General features: G+C 41.7%; 1 protein-coding gene across 1 annotated transcript in view; it reads left to right on the forward strand.

The window, feature by feature from the left end:
- The first annotated feature begins 1,248 nt into the window (after positions 1 to 1,248).
- F5 (coagulation factor V) overlaps positions 1,249 to 16,805 on the forward strand; it is an 81,574-nt gene continuing 66,017 nt past the window's right edge. The window contains exons 1-3 of the mRNA XM_070474340.1: positions 1,249 to 1,515; positions 6,614 to 6,705; positions 14,679 to 14,801. Coding sequence (XP_070330441.1) covers positions 1,358 to 1,515; positions 6,614 to 6,705; positions 14,679 to 14,801 — 373 coding nt within the window. The 5' untranslated portion in view covers positions 1,249 to 1,357. The remainder of the gene's footprint in view (positions 1,516 to 6,613; positions 6,706 to 14,678; positions 14,802 to 16,805) is intronic.

Genomic DNA, 16,805 nt, shown 5'->3' on the forward strand with positions numbered 1-16,805 from the left:
TCCACATATTTACAAAACAGAAACAGACTCCAAACCCAGAAATCAAACTTAATGAATACCAAAGGGGGAGAAGGGAAGGATAAATTAGGAACTTGGGATTAAAATATATACACTAAATATAAAATGGGCTTCCCTGGTAGCTCAGATGGTAAAGCATCTGCCTGCAATGTGGGAGACCTGGGTTTGATCCTCGGGTCAGGAAGATCCCCTGGAGAAGGAAATGGCAACCCATTCCAGTACCCTTACGTGGAAAAGTCCATGGATGGAGGGGCTGGTAGGTTACAGTCCATGGGAGAGTCGGACACAACTGAGCAACTTCACGGGATCATATGTATAAAGTAGATAAATAACAAGGACCTACTGTATAGCCCAGGGAGCCATACTCAATATTTTATAACAACCTACAAAGGAAAAGAAACTAAAAAAGATTATATATATTTATACTGTTGTTTAGTCACTAACTTGCATCTGACTCTTTGTGACCCTATGGACTGTAGCCTGCCAGGCTCCTCTGCCCATGGAATTTCCCAGCATGGAAATTACTAGAGTGGGTTGCCATTTTCCTTTTCCAAGGGATCTTCCCCACCCAGGGATCGAACCTATCTCCCCTGCCTTGGCAGGCAGATTCTTAACCACTGAGCCACCTGGGAAACCCATATATGTACCACTTTGCTATAGAGCTGAAAGGAACACAATATTGAATCAAGATAGACCTGTGCAAGGGTAGAAGTTAGTAAAGTGAGCCAGGCCATCAGGCTCCATTCATGTGATCACCCCCTTGCTTCCTCACCACCTGAAAATACAGTATTTCTGTGCCCAGTAATAGGGCATAATGCCCTCTTCCTCAGATCAGAAGGAGAGTAGTGTGGTTAAGGATTTTGGGTCCCACCACGATGGGAAGTGCTGAGGGTCTGGCAAGTGTGAGCTCTGCCCTAGGCAGCTTTTTTAGTGGCTGGGGCTGGTGAGGGGCTCCTGGGCAGTGGGCTGAGCAGATGGAAGTGTGGGAGACAGTTTTACCCCTTCTCATGAATCCCTGAGGACTGCCCTGGCTGCTAGAATCTCCAATCACCGCCTTTCCTTCACCCGTGGTAAAACAGTCACTAACTCGCTGGCTCTTCCTAACACCTCCTGTCATCTGGGGCAGTGACCTAGCCAACCCTCAGCCTAGAGAGGCCTGAGGAGGTGGGGACAGCCCGGGGTGTAGCCGCCAGCGGCGCCTGGGGGAGTTGGCGAGGAGGAGGACACTGCCACCCGCAGCCTCCGGGAGCTCACTGCAGCCCGGACAGCTGACAGCCTCGCAGAGGCAGCCCTGCCCACCCCCGGGGTGGTGGCGGCAGGCAAGAGAAGGAAAGCAACCATGCTTCCCGCTTGCCCTGGCCTCTGGCTCCTCGTGGTCCTAGGCACCAGCTGGGCAGGCTGGGGGAAACTAGGGGCTGAAGCAGCGCGGCTAAGGCAGTTCTACGTAGCTGCTCAGAGCATCAGATGGAACTACCGCCCTGAGTCCACACACCTCAGGTAAGGCAGGCGGGGTGTCTGGATGGGCTTCTCCGGGAAGGATAATCCATTTCTTTTCGAGAGCATTCCTTTTACAGTTCCACTGGGGTGTGTGTGTGTGTTTAACTTCAGATAGGTAAATACAATTAATAGGAGGGTTTAATGAATAAAATTGGTGGATGCTCATTTTGCCTCTAATAATACAGTGTAATATTCCAAGGGTTCAGAAAATATTGTTTGGCTAGATACTGCTTTCAAGAGCTTGTTGTTGATATAATTTTGTTAGTATCATTGATGGTTGGTTTAATATATTGATTGATTCAAAAGCATCAGGTACCTACCTCTTCATCAGCTGCAAACTCCTGTTCCAGATTTTTAGTAGCTTAGTATTTTTAGTATTTTAGTAGTTTAGTATTTTTATGAAGGGCTTCCCTGGTGGCTCAGAGGTTAAAGCATCTGCCTGCAATGCAGGAGACCTGGGTTCAATCCCTGGGTCGGGAAGATCCCCTGGAGAAGGAAATGGAAACTCACTCCAGTATTCTTGCTTAGGAAACCCCAATGCACAGAGGAGCCTGGTGGACTATAGTCCATCAGGTCACAAAGAGTTGGACACAAAACTTCTAGGTACATACTATTTATCCTATATCCACTTAGCCTCATCTTCTAAAACTAAAGATATGTACCTTGTAACTTCATTATAAGCAGATTATTCAGTAACAACTGCCAAACTGTTGTTGCCTTCTTATCAATGACTTTCAAAATATCATCAATTCATAAAAATCCAACATTATGTTTCTTTTACCTTTTTTTCTGTTTCACATGGCTCTTTATTCTTCTGTCATTCTTTATCAGACCCTTGGATATGGTCTACCCTGGCTATTTTGATAAGAGTCACTATTAAAAGACTTATGTAACTAACTGAAAGTGAAAATGAAGTCGCTCAGTCGTGTCCGACTCTTTGCGACCCCATGGACTGTAGCCTACCAGGCTTCTCTGTCCATGGGATTTTCCAGGCAGGAATACTGGAGTGGGCTATCAGTTCCTTCTCCAGGAGATCTTCCCAGCCCAGGGATTGAACCCGGGTCTCCCGCATTGTAGGCTGACGCTTTACCGTCTAAGCCATCAGGGAAGTCCATATATGGCTAAGACAAGGGTTAAATACGTAACTAAGACAAGAGTTAAATAATAAATCTCTATCTGAGTTGCATACTCTTTTCCTAATGGAAAGATTAGAAATAAGATTTCCCAGAAATTAAAGAAATCACAGGTTCTACTCAGTATTTCTCTGAATAGTAAACCTCTTAGTGTATCTAAGATTTTTTTTTAACTTAACATCACAGTTTAAATGATTGTGCAAGATGTGTTCCTGTTTTACAATTTCGAAACAAAAGCAATCTGCCAGGAAAGTATTGTGATGTTTGAAGCCTTTTAGCGCATAACATGGGATTCTCTGGTGGCTCAGACGGTAAAGCGTCTGCCCGCAATGTGGGAGACCCAAGTTTGATCCCCGGGTCGGAAAAATCCCCTGGAGAAGGAAATACAATCCACTCCAGTACTCTTGCCTGGAAAATTAAATGGATGGAGGAGCCTAGTGAGCTACAGTCCATGGGGTGACGAAGAGTGGGACACAAGTGAGTGACTTTTGACTTTCAGTGCATAACATTAACCCTTTCAAAATCTTTTCTCTGTAACTGGATTATTTCGGAGGGTGTGGTAGCTTGGTCTTGTAGTAGTAATTCCCTCTTTAAAAAAAATCATTTAAAATATTGTATTTCAAGGTGATACTCTAGGTCCCACCCACACCCTTTGAGAGCCGATACTAACGAAAACCCCAAAGGAAATAGCAGTCTTTCCAGCATCTATTTTCCTGCTCATGGATAGAACACTAGCTTAGATGCTGGCTTTCCTATGTCATGCTTATGCTCGCTTATACTTGGGAGTTTGTTCTTTCTTTTGCAATTAACAATGGGAATAACAAGCTGAATATTGAAGGCAGAATCACATAGGGCAATAACAAGCTGAATAATGGAGGAGGCGGAATCACATAGGGAAACACCCTGATTTACATTGTGAGTTCTCAAAAGAAGCTATGATTGGTCATCCTAAACTCTCACTTTTTGATAGAGTTTCCAGAATTCTTGTAATAGTTGCTCCTCTGGTATCAATTATTGAGTCAAAACCAAACAGTGATAATCCAGATCAACTGTCAATACTTTCAAACCTCAAATCATGTCATTTCTTTCTAGTACTTCTTTTTTTTTAATTTATTTATTTTTAATTGAAGGATAATTGCTTTACAGTATTGTGTTGGTCTAGATGGACAGGGAGGCCTTGCGTGCTGCGATTCATGGGGTCGCAAAGAGTTGGACATGACTGAGCGACTGAAGTGACTGACTGAGTAATTCAGTGTGAAAAATCTAACCTGTATATCTGGCTGCTTAAACTAAGAACTTGTTTTAAATTGTCCTACACTGAGAGCTAATGATACTATAAAGAAATTAACATCCTTCATTTCCTAAAGTGTATTTTAGCACCAAGCAAAAATCTTTCCTTATTTCATGTAATATTGGCACAGCAGTGCCTTTTAGTGGTGAAATATATCTTTTATTTTTACTCTGGAGCTAAAGTGAATATTTTTGAAAATTTCCCTAAGGAAATACGTTTAATCACTTTTATGCATATAATAACAGATATTGAAAAAAATAGATGTACATTGGTCTCTGAAGGGTTTAAGCTTTATATGATTTTATTATGAATAAATCATCTTTAAATAATTCTCATAAATGGAAAATTCATCATGCATATTGTTTGAATTCATCTTTAACTTTCTGCTCAGACTGATTATTTTCCAATAGCAATTCAGTTGTTTGAATTAAAAATAAATATATCTCAGAATGCACACACAATATACACAGGGAAACATATTAGGAAGCACACCTCTATTAAAATTACTCTACATAAAAGACTTATTTTTCTTAGTAAAGGTTTTATACTGTCATCTGTACTCCTGTATTTAAAGAGCTATGGTTAGGGACAGGAAACACGTTTCAATTGCACCCTTCCAAGAAAAAGGACCTCCACATTATGGACACAAACTAACATATACAATCCTAGGGTTCTTGGGCTCTATAAACTCTTAAGAGGTCATTTAATTTCAACTTGCATGTTTTAACTTCCTACTTTTTCCCAAACGCAAAGCACCCAAAGCAGTTTGTAAATAATTGTCTAGTTTCTACTTGAATGCTTCCAGTGACTGAGAACCCACCACTTCTGTAGCTAGCCTTTCCAAAAATACTTATGCATGCCTCTTTTAAATCTGCCTTCAAATATTAACACAGTTCTTGTATCCCACATTTTGAAATTATGAGAACTACTAAAATTACAGATTTTTCTGCTTGCTGGGAAAACATGAAAGCTAAAAATAAACTTTCATTATACTTTTAAGGTATTACTAGCTGATGTGCATTGAATATTTACAATGTGCCAGCTCTAAACCCTTTGTAGGTATCAATTTATTTAAAACTTGTAATAATTCTTGAGGGAGATTTTACTGTTGGTCCCAGCTCACAATTACAGAAACAGAGGCATAAATGGATTAAATAAACTTTTCAAGGTTATACAGGTAACAAGGGGTAGATACAGGATTCAAACCCAGACACTCTGAACATAAAACCAGTTCTCTTAGCCTCTGTGCTACATAAATATCATAGCAAGTGTGATTAGTATCTTTCTATGTTACGACCTAGTTATACTGGGCCACTCTCTGGATTAGGAAGCATAACAAAGCCAATATGGGCAACTGGTTTACACATCTGTAAGAAATTTCCCCCAATTATCTTTCCTTCTGGGCTCCCCTCGTGGCTCAGATGGTAACGAATCTGCCTGCAGTGTAGGAGATCTGCGTTTGATCCCTGGATTGGAAAAATCCCCTGGAGCAGGGAATGGCTATTCACTCCATTATTCTTGACTGGGGAATCAGACGGACAGAGGAGCCTGGTGAGCTGCAGTCCATGGGGTTGCAAAAAGAGTCAGAGACGGCTGAGCAACAAACACTACTGCTATTATCTTTCCTTTTACCTTTAACTTTGAGTTTAAGACAAGGATGGGAATGACATGCCCATCTTTAGAGACACAGAAGGAAAGGATGGAAATTATCCCAGTACTCTCCTTGCCGTCCTCTCTGAATTCTTAACCATGGAAACAGTTGGCCCTGTGCATCTGTGGATATGAAAGCTGCAGATACAGCCGGCTAACTGTACTCTCATAGAAGGGACTTGAACATCTGCAGGTTCTGGTGCCAGGGGTGTCATGGAACCAACCCCTACAGATACCAGGGATGACCCTAAGTAGTTTTTGAACCTTGGATTTGCCATTATCAGCGGTTTCTCCTCAGGCAAGTTACTTAAACTTAGTTTTTACGTTTGTTTGTTTCCTATATGAATCCCAGGGCTTTGACTCCATTGGCCATCTTCAGCTTCCCAGCAAGAAAGAGTCCATTACATCAACAGTGTTTTACAGTGCTCCCTAGCAGCTTGGGCTTTCCTGGTGGCTCAGGCAGTAAGCAATCTGCCTGCAATGCAGGAGATGCAGGTTCAATCCCCGGGTTGGGAAGAATCCTGGAGAAGAAAATGGCAAACCACTCTAGTATTTTTATCTAGAGAATTCCATGGACAGAGGAGCCTGCTGGGCTACAGTCCATGGGGTCACAAACAGTCAGACATGACTGAACAACTAACACCAGCAGCTTAAAACTGTATATGAATGATGAGTTGAAAAGCAGCTCATATATCTATTCATAAGGAATTTGGCCATATCTTTAATCATTTAAAATACAAGCCGAAAGTTTGGTTGTTTTTTTAAGAAATTTGATCTGAGTAATAGGGTTGGTTAATGCAAGATAAATTTGTGGAAGAATGGTTATCACAATAGAATATTCTCAAAGACATCAATCATTATTTTATTAACTTCACTTATTGTTCATATTTATAAGACCTAGGGTTTCTGAAACACAGTTTAAAAATACTGTTATTTCTAGTAAAGGTTTGGGGACATGAGAGATCTATTTTGTTGTACTGTGAGTAGATGTCACAGTAGCCTTTCAAATGTATTTTATTTCCAGTTCAAAATCTTCTGAAACCTCCTTTAAGAAAATTGTCTACAAGGAGTATGAAGCAAATTTTAAGAAAGAAAAACCACAATCCAGAACTTCAGGTAAGCCTGAAATATATTTTTAAATTTTAAAGATAAAACTCTATGGCTAATTTGATATTCACATATATCTTACAGAAATGTGTTTTTGTTGTTTTTAACCAGTGTGACTACATAATTTGTTGGGCTCTTATTCATAATATGGAGAATTTCAAAACAGTGACAGCAAAGCCTTAAGCCAAGCTAGGGGCCCTCCTGAGCATGGGGCCCTGTGCAATTTCATGGGTCACATGCCTATGAAGACAACTGTTTTTAACATTGATTTTAAAAAGCTAAACAAAACTTTTGAGTGTTTGAATTTTTATTCATTCATCTAGCAAACCATTAAAGAGCACCTGCTGTGGGCTGGGCATTGAAATAGGCACTATGGATGTCATGGTGGACAAGACAAATGCATCTCCTGCCTTCATAGAGCTTATGGTCTAGTTTAATGAGCACAAATGAGCTTTAGCAAATGATTATTTGCTGAGTCCTGAAATTCATTTAAAGGAACTGTATATGGCTGATTTTTTTTTTTTGCATCTATCCTTCTCATCTCTTTTTTATTTAGTGTGATATGCATAATAGCTATAATTTTTAAAGAAAAAAGCTTTTCTCTTTTCCTCAACTCTTTTTCAATTAAGGAAAGTAGGCTGAATGGGTTTCTGGGAACTCAAATGTGGTGAATATGGTAACATAGTTCACAGGACTGATAAAGGGCATTAAGAGACAACATCCTCCAGTTAGGTCCCCTAGTTGATAATTCACACATCCTTCCCCCTCTAACCAGGTGAAGACCTGTCATTTTCCCCAGACTCATCCTTCTACATCCTTTATTCACTGCATCTTGTCCTGCCTCCTCTTTGGATCTCTGTTCATCTTCAATTTTTCCTTAACTGGAGGCTTCCCTTCTGTCAAAAATCCTCAAAAATCAAACAGGACACAATTTATGTCCAGGTTAACCACTGTCTAGAAAAAAAAAAATCTGCCCTTGACTCTGCCTGCCTTTTCTTCCCTCTTTTACTACCAACTTCCTGTGTGATTGGTGCATTTCATTCTCTATCATATCAAATTACTCTCAAAAAAGGGCACCCGTGACCTCTGAGATGGGACTTCGCCCGTGGTTCAGTAGTAAAGAACCTGCCTGCCAATGAGGAAATGTGGGTTTGATCCCTGGTGCAGGAATATCCCCTGGAGAAGGAAATGGCAACTCACTCCGGTATTCTTTGCTGGGAAATCCCATGGACAGAAGAGCCTGGTAGGCTACAGTCCATGGGGTCACAAAGAATCAGAAACAACTGAGACACTAGAAGACAATAATGACCTCAAGAAACCAGACCAAAGGGTGCTGTCCATTTATTTTCCCGTTTAACATTACTAGGACACGTAATGCTCTCCCTTCTTGAAATTCAGTCATTACCTGTTGTCCCTGGCGCCACTTCCTCTGGTGACAGAAATCGAATGGAAGTGACTGGAATATGAGGAAATGGGAGTAGGAGGAACTTATATAGATAACTCTTTCCTGAAACTTGGCTCCAAATGGGAGGAGAGATAGGGTAGTTCTGGGAGGAAATAAGAGGTTTAAGCATATTTTAAGAGTTTTATTTTATTTTTAATTTATTTATTTGGCTTCATTGGGTCTTGTGGCATGAGGGCTCTTTGATCTTTGCAGCATGCGAGATCTTAGTTGCGGCACGGAGGTCTAGTTCCCTGACCAGAGATTGAATCCAGGCCCTGTGCCCTGGCAGCGCAGAGTCTTAGCCACAGAACCACCAGGGAAGTCCAAGAGTTTCATTTTCAAAAAGAATGACAGTGACTTAAAATATCTAAATTCCCAAGGGAAGAATCCTATAGAAAAGGAGAGGATAAAACATCTGAGGGAGAATAACTGAAAGAACCAGGCTCAGAAGAAACAGGAAGTGATGGGATTCAAAGCTGGGCTGGATGGGCCTGAGATAGAAGAGATACTGCTTTCATGGGGGAACTGGCTGGGGGGGCCCTAGCAAAGGACAGGTGAGCAACCGTTTATTAATAAGTTTACTAAAAATTGCTTGTAGTTTTGGGCAGGAACTTTAAGGAGCTTCTGTCCTCTATAGACTCTGTAAATTTTTTTTTTATAGATCCAGCTTTAAGCTTAATATGTACAATAAATACTTAAGAAAGATTTAATGAAACTAAATTGTAGGTGGGTAAGGGAAAACGAGCTGGGAAACATACTCATTATGCCTGGAAAAAGAGGAATTGGGCAGATATTCAGAGTTCTCTTTTTTGTGGCTTTTGCCAAGTGAACTGAATTTGTCTGTGCTGTGTTAGCCACTTGTTGAGCGCAGTAAGGGGTAGAAGGACCAGTGCCAGACTGGAGGCTGTCTTTTAGGTGATACGTAGGCACTGATCAGTTTTGAAGAGGAGAACACTGTGGTCCAAATCCTTGGAGATGATTAATTTTGTAGTGATTTCCTGATTCAACCTCATTAGAAGTAGAACTTAATAGCTGATTTATGTTTAAGCCTAGGACACTTAAAACATTACTTTTCTGTCAACCCCTGTATATCCCATATTTGTTTTATGTGAATTCTGAGGAATTTTAATATCTATTTTTATGCTACTCTTCCTGAAAGCCCAAAGTTGCTTAATTATGAACCCCTGGAGCACAGGGGCTGTATCTTATTCACCTCTATATCCCTCTAAGAGTTGACTGTTGTTTAGTTGCTAAGCCATGTACAACTCTTTTGCGACCCCATGGACTATAGCCTGCCAGGCTCCTCTGTCCATGGGATTTCCCAGGCAAGAATACTGGAGTGGGTTGCCATTTTCTTCTCCACTAATAGTGGAGGGAAAAATCTAGTGTAAATGAAAAGTCTCAGATTTTTAATAAGATCTGGTGTGAACACTGCCACTGACTACATGGGCTTCTCCATTCCATTGCCTAGTTCTGTGTTCTTTGTATCTTTCCCTTATTTCCTGCTCCACTCATCTGGTGGGTATGATTCTAGCCATGTGCTGCATTTCTGTAGCATGAACCCAGAAATTTTTGTAATTACAGGTGGGGTCAAGCTACAGGACAGGAATTTTGAAGAGATGCCTATGCAGTGAGGTTTATGGACACATGGACAGATGGAGGGGCCAGGCTCATTTTTAGGAATCCTGTTTGGGGCTTTAAAATGACTAGTTTTGAGTCTCTGTATTTTCAAGGAGGATTATGAAATGTTTGTCCCCAAAGGGGTTTTATAATAGCAGCAACAATGGGCTGCCTGTGTTCCGCGACACATTATTCACCTGACAGCAGGGGATTGGGTTAGCTTACCTCCTGCAGTTTTCATTCCAAAACTGCATGAAATTGGGTACAGGCTGTGCTACCTTCCTGGGATCTCAGGACAGGCCACTCTTTCCACCAATTTGACATTGGGCACCAAAGAAAAGGCAAAGAAGGTCTTAGGCCATCTGGTTGATGGAGGATCTAAATGGCAGCTCAGACAACATTCAGCCGTGTTTGCCTCCATGCATGAAGGTATTTGGTTTGCATTTGTAAAAATACCCCTTTGTTTTGCTTTAATTCTGAAGAAGCAGATAGGGAGGCTAAACAAATATTCCTAACCACTCATTGTAATAAGAGGTTAAATAACTTAAAAGACTTATTCTGGGCATTGGGCATGTGCAGCCATGTGATGCCAACAAACAAATCAACCGAGCAAGGCATTCAGGGTAACAAATTGCAGCAGACCATGTGAGAGCAGTCAGCACCTGACTTGGCTCATCGGCATTCTGGGCAGGTGGGAGTAGCCAGTGGTGGCTTCTGTTGGGAGCTAGGACTGAGGGTATCAGCCAGAAGAGAGGGGTCAGTCAGTAGAGTCAGCTATGGCCAGGAGTGAAAAACAGTGCAGACATGAGGGAGCTGACCTGCCCTGCAGAAGGTGGTAAAAGAAAGCTTGGTTCAAGAGTCTAGAGACCTGAGTTCTAGTCCCAGCAATGTCACCCAATCACTGACTGATCTTGGACACGCCACTCTTCCCATCCGCTTCCCAGACTTTGTAACCATCTCTCAGATGAAGATTCAATTCTGTGGACTCCATGGTCCTATGCAGAACTAACATAAAAACACAAACAAAAAGCTTCCGGCACATGGTCAGTGTAAACTCTAGGACTTGGAGCTCAGGGAGTGGAATAAGACAACAGTGGGTGGAAATATAGGACGACCGTCTCAAAGATCACATTTTCTCATTGCTAAAAGGAAATTAGTTTCCTATCATTGTTTTAACAAATTACCACAAACTTAATGGTTTAAAACAACACAAATTTATTATCTTAAAGCTCTTGAGGCCAGAAGTCCAAATGAGTTTCACTGAGTTAAAATCAAGGTGTTTGTAGAACTCTGTTCCTTCAGGAGGCTTCTGGGGAGAATTATTTCCTTGCCTTTTCCCATTACTACTGATAAAAGCCACCTGCATCCATGGGCTCATAGCTTCTTCCTTCTTCTTCAAAGCCAGCAGGTAGCATCTTCTAGTTGCTAACTCAGATACTCCTGCTTCCCTTTCTGAGAACCTTTATGATTACGTTGGGCCCACCTGGATAATCCAAGAAACCCTCCCCATCTCAACTTCCTTAACTTAATCACACCCACAGAATCCATTCTGCCATATAAGGTAGCATATTTACAGGTCCCAGGGATTAGGAGGTGGGAGGGCATTATCCTGCCTACTACACACCCCCCACCCCACCCCACCCCACCCCACCCCACCCCCCCCCCCCCTGCAACAAAACTCTGCCACAATGTCCTCCATTTAGGAAATGGTCCCCTCATCCACCCAGCCCTCCAAACCAGAACCTCAGCAGCCATCCATGGCCACTTGATCTCGCTCACCCCCTACTCTACATGCAACCCATCAAGTCCTGACAGTGTGATCTCCTAAACAGCTCTCTAATATGTTCTCTCCTTATTATCGCCATTGTCCTAGCCTTGAACTAAATTACCAACATCTCTTTCCTGGAGCCTTCCCTCTGTTTTCTCAGCCTTCACTCTATTTTCTCACAAATGCAGCTGGTCACTGGCTCATGTTGCACACCTGCTTCCAGACACTACGGTTAAGAGGCAAAACTCTGAGAGGTCTACAAGGCCCTGTGTGATGAGACCTCTGATCATGCCTTTGGCTTCACTTTCTGCCTTTCTCTCTTACCTACAATGCTCTGCCTTCCCATGGCTATCTGCCAGTTCTCTGAATAGGCCAAGTGTGCTGGCAGCTCAGTGCCTTTGTACATGCTAGTCCCACTCCCTGGAAGGCTCTTGTCCATCCTTTTGCCTCTTTGCCTTTGAGCTTCAGTTAACGTCTCACTGTGGTGGTGTCGTATTGAATTAATTTTCACAACCACACAGGATTGTAAGAGACAGTGTAGGGAGAGCTCACAATGGAGCAATTCTCCGAGAAAAAGCTGAGTGTATATTTATAAAGTCTCCTTTTTAGACAAGGAAGTCATCTGGTAAGGCTTTGAAGATAAGGAAGTTTGTTCTGCGTGCAGAACAACACCTATCAAGGCTGACGTGTCAGCCAAGATATCTGTCTTAAGGGCATGAGAAAGAGCATATAAGAAAAGGGTAAGACAGAACAGTCTTCAGAAAACAGGCCCTTGAGAAAGTAACAACATTTATATTTTCATACCTTACTTCCTCAGGGAAGCATTTTCCAACTCTGATCCCCTTCCTGCCTCTAAGAATAGCCTAGAAGCCCCTGTCAAATGCCCTGCAGAGAATCCTATTCTTTTCTTTCATAATACGAACCACAGTTTACAATTAAATATTTGTGTGACCATTTGTTAAAATCCGTCTCACCTTCTGTTTTCTAAGATCTTTGAAGGCAGGGGGTACATCTGTTTTACTCACCATTGAAATTCTGACACCTAGGATAATGTGAGCACTCAATATTTCTTAAAGGAATAAATAACTACAATAATAAGAGGTGGTTAAAAAAAGAGGTGGTTAAAAGCTTAGCATCTAGAGTCAGACAGATTTAAGGTTAAATTATGGCTCTGCCTCTAATTAGCTGTATAGTATTGGGTGAGATATTTAAATTCTCTGAGGTTCAGTTTCTTCATCTATAAAATAAGTATCTTAATAACAACCTTAACCATATGCTGGAAGGTTTAATGTAAAGACTTAGAGTGCTCAAATACATCAAGAGGGACAATTACAATTATCTCCATGGCAAACAAATGCTAGGTGAACTCCATGACTACTGTAACTTCCTTCTCCTGCTCCTGCGATTCCTAATGGGCAGAAGCCAGCCCCATGAGAGCTTATGGATGGCTTGGAAGTGAGGACGGTCAACTGTCTGAAAAAGGGCTTTTGGCGACAAGTCTTCAAGCTTTGAAGGACATCAGAAGCACTCAGGAGCACACCTCTAAAATGCAGATTCCCAGACCCCACCTCCAGAGAGACTCAGGTTCACTGGGGCTGGGAGAATACTTACTTGAGAATCTGCCTTTTAGTTCAACCCTTGCTGATTCTGATGCAGAGCGTCCAAGGATTACACTCTGGGAAACTGTAACATATGGTTCTTCAGAAAGCTGAGTCAAAGATCAGGTCTTCCCCAAACTCCACAGACAGAGTTGGTCCTTCACCCTTTCTCCTCCTGGAGCATTTTGCCATTATCTCAGCGGTAGCTCCTACCATATGTTTCTCTCCCAATGAGCCTGTGAACTCCTAAAGGACAAGTGCAGTCGCTGATTTATCCATGTGTCCCCAGGACCTAGCACAGCACCTGACATGCAGTGAGTGAAGCCTCACTGTTGATTTCTGCACCCCAATCTGCCGTCCCTGCTGTGTTCCCCATCAAAGTAACTGATGACATGACTTATCCAGTTGCTTCGATCAAAACCCTTAGGGCCACCCTTGACTTCTCTCTCTCAATGGCCACACCTAACCCCTCAGCAAATTTGCTGGTTCTACTGTCAAAAATCCCAGAATCTAACCTCTTCTCCCTGCTTCACTGCTGCACATGCTGGCCCAACACAGCGTTATCTCTCATCTATACCACCTGGTCTGTGTCCACTGTTGTCACTATAAAGAATATTTTCTGCACAGCAGCCAGGATGAATCTTTCTTGTGATTTTTTTTTTTTTTTTTAGGATGAACTTAAAAAAAAACCAACTTTTTGTTTTGTATTGGGGTATAGTGAATTAACAACATTGTGATAGTTTCAGGTGAATAAAGAAAAGACTCAGTCATACATATATGCATACCCATTCTCCCCCAAACTCCCCTCCCACCCAGGCTGCCACATGATATTGAGCAGAGTTCCCTGTACTATACAGTAGATCTTTGTTGGTTGTCCATTTTAAATATAGCAGTGTGTACATGTAGGATTAACTTTAAAACATATCAGACCATGTCTCTCTGCTGCACAAAGCTCAGTGATTTTCCATTTCACTTAGAAGAAAATCCAAAGTCCCTACCATGGCCCACAGTGGGTGACCGTAACTTTTCTCACTCTGGCCACACTGATGGTCTCTTCTTTGGATACATCAAGCTCACTCCTGCCTCAAGGACTCTGAACTTGTCTGAGGGCCAGAGAAGTCTGATCTGCTCCCTGACTTCATTTAGGTCTCTGAGGTCTCCCACCTCAGAGAGATCTGAAGTAGTCAATCGCCCTCTCCCACCTCACCCTGTATAAATGAAAGTGAACATCTTTCTTGACCCAAGATGGCAGTCTCCCCAGGAATAACAGTGAATCAGAATGGGGTGGACATGATCAGAACCATTTCTTCTATTTTCTTAACTGGCTTTGGGCTGAAGCCAGGTATTTCTACCTTCCCATCCTTATCTGCCTGCATGGAATACAGAGGTAATGAGCTGGCAAAGCCTTCTAGATTGAAGATAAGCTCATCAACCTCAAGACTGAGAGGAATGACAGCAATCACCTGTGGGGTTTTCTGCATGTTTTTCTTGCTTAGCAGCTCTGTCTTAGCAATTCTGAATACAAACATATTTTAAATTCTTGTTTTCATAGGACTTCTTGGGCCTACTTTGTATGCTGAAGTTGGAGACAGCATGAAAGTTCACTTTAGGAATAAAGCACACAAGCCCTTAAGCATCCATCCTCAAGGAATTAAGTACAATAAATTCTCAGAAGGTAAGAGGAATTTAACATCATATCCCTCTGGCATGGGAAAATGTACAACTCTTTTACCACCAGTGTCAAACATTTTGAACCATATTGTTAATTAAGTTAAGAAAAATCTCCTTTCCTATAATTGGTAATAATAAAAATTGTGCCTTTGTAGATTTCAGAGGAGAAAGCGAAAAACTTCTGGAGTCATCTAGACCTCAGGTTTTTTGCTATGTTCTTGTTTTTTAATAGTTAGATGGGCAGGTTATCTAATCTTTATGAACTCCAATATGTTCCTCTGCAAAATGAGAATAATAATATTGCAAGATGGGTTAAGGCAGGGGTTCAAAAACTTTTTTGTGAAGAGCCAGTAAATACTTTGGGCTTTGCAAGTAATAAAATCTATGTCGCAACTACTCAACTCTACCATTTAGTACAAAAGCAGCCACAGACAATATGTAAATGGATGCGCACGACTGTGTCCCGATAAAACTTTATTTACAAAAAACAGGCAGCTGGCTGGATTTGGTCCGTGAGTCATAGTTTGAAATAGTGACATAGGGCTAGTCTGACACAGAGCTAGCCTGGCACATGGGCGGCTTCTAATAAGTGATATTCAGTGGTGATAATTGTAATAGATGTAGTATTGAAATTTTGGACATCCTGAAGCAGTTAAGAATATAAACTTTAAAGGCATACTTAGGTTCAAATTCCAGTTTTACAATTTCTGATTCTATGAGAACAGCCTCTCTGAACCTCAGTTTTCTCATCTATAAAATGGGAATGGTTATACTTATTCTATACGATAGCTTTGAGGACCAAATGAGATCACTTAGGTAATGTACTAAATATGGTTCCTGGAACCTGGTAAGCCCCCAGTAAATGATGACAGTGATGGTGAAGATCATGGATATGGTGGAGATTAAAGGGACCACATCAGCCACAGAATGGTAAGTACCTATTGCTGATATTGTTCTGATTATTTCCATTATGTTGATGTTCAGACCACAATAAGCAGAGTAGAGTTCTGCTAGGGACTGATGTAAGAAAATTATCCACACTACAATAGATGTGGGTATAACACCATTTAAAAATAAATTTTAACTTTTCATGATTCACAAATCTTTTCCCCATGTATGCCAGCCATTATACCTTTGAAGAGAAGAACTAAGTAGGAGAGTGGTTTACAATGTAGGTCTGGAACTCGACACCTGGTACAAATTCTGGCTCAGACATTCATTAGCTGTGTGACTTTTGGCAAGAAACTTGACCTTTTTGTGCCTCGTCTTTCTCATCTGTAAAATGGGGATTGTAATCATATCTACCTCATATAGGTTTGTGGTCAAGAAATATTAGAACAATGCCTTGCATATTCTCCAAGCAAGAATTCTGGAGTAGATTACCATGCACTCCTCCAGGGGACCTTCCCCACCCAGGGACTGGACATTGGTAGGCAGTTTCTTTACCACTAGCACCACCTGGGAAAGTGAAAGAAAGCCAAGTTGCTCAGTCGTGTCCAGCTCTTTGAGACCCCATGGACTGTAGGCTGCCAGGCTCCTCCATCTATGGGATTTTCCAGGCAGGAATACTGGAGTGGGTTGCCATTTCCTTCTCCAGGCCATCTGGGAAGCCCTGCATATAAAATAAGTACTTGATAAATATTATCAAATAATAAGCACTTGATAATTTTATGATAGTAAAAGTAATTCAATTAAAATGTCTTTATAATGTTATAATGTCAGGTTTATCTCGATTAAAAATGTTATTTGAAATATGTTCAAATAACTTAATATTTACCTGACAGTATATGATTAGAGGGTTTCCCTGGTGACTCAGAGGGTAAAGAATCTGCCCGCAATGCTGGAGAACTGGTTCGATCCCTGGGTCAGAAAGATCCCCTGGAGAAGGGTCAGGCTACCCACTCCAGTATTCTTGGGCTTCCCTGGTGACTCACTGGTAAAGAATCTGCCTGCAATGTGGGAGACCTGGGTTCAATCCCTGGGTTGGGAAGATCTCCTGGAAGAGGGC

The sequence above is a fragment of the Odocoileus virginianus genome, chromosome 11, assembly GCF_023699985.2.
Source record: "Odocoileus virginianus isolate 20LAN1187 ecotype Illinois chromosome 11, Ovbor_1.2, whole genome shotgun sequence".
NCBI classification, from domain to species: domain Eukaryota; kingdom Metazoa; phylum Chordata; class Mammalia; order Artiodactyla; family Cervidae; genus Odocoileus; species Odocoileus virginianus.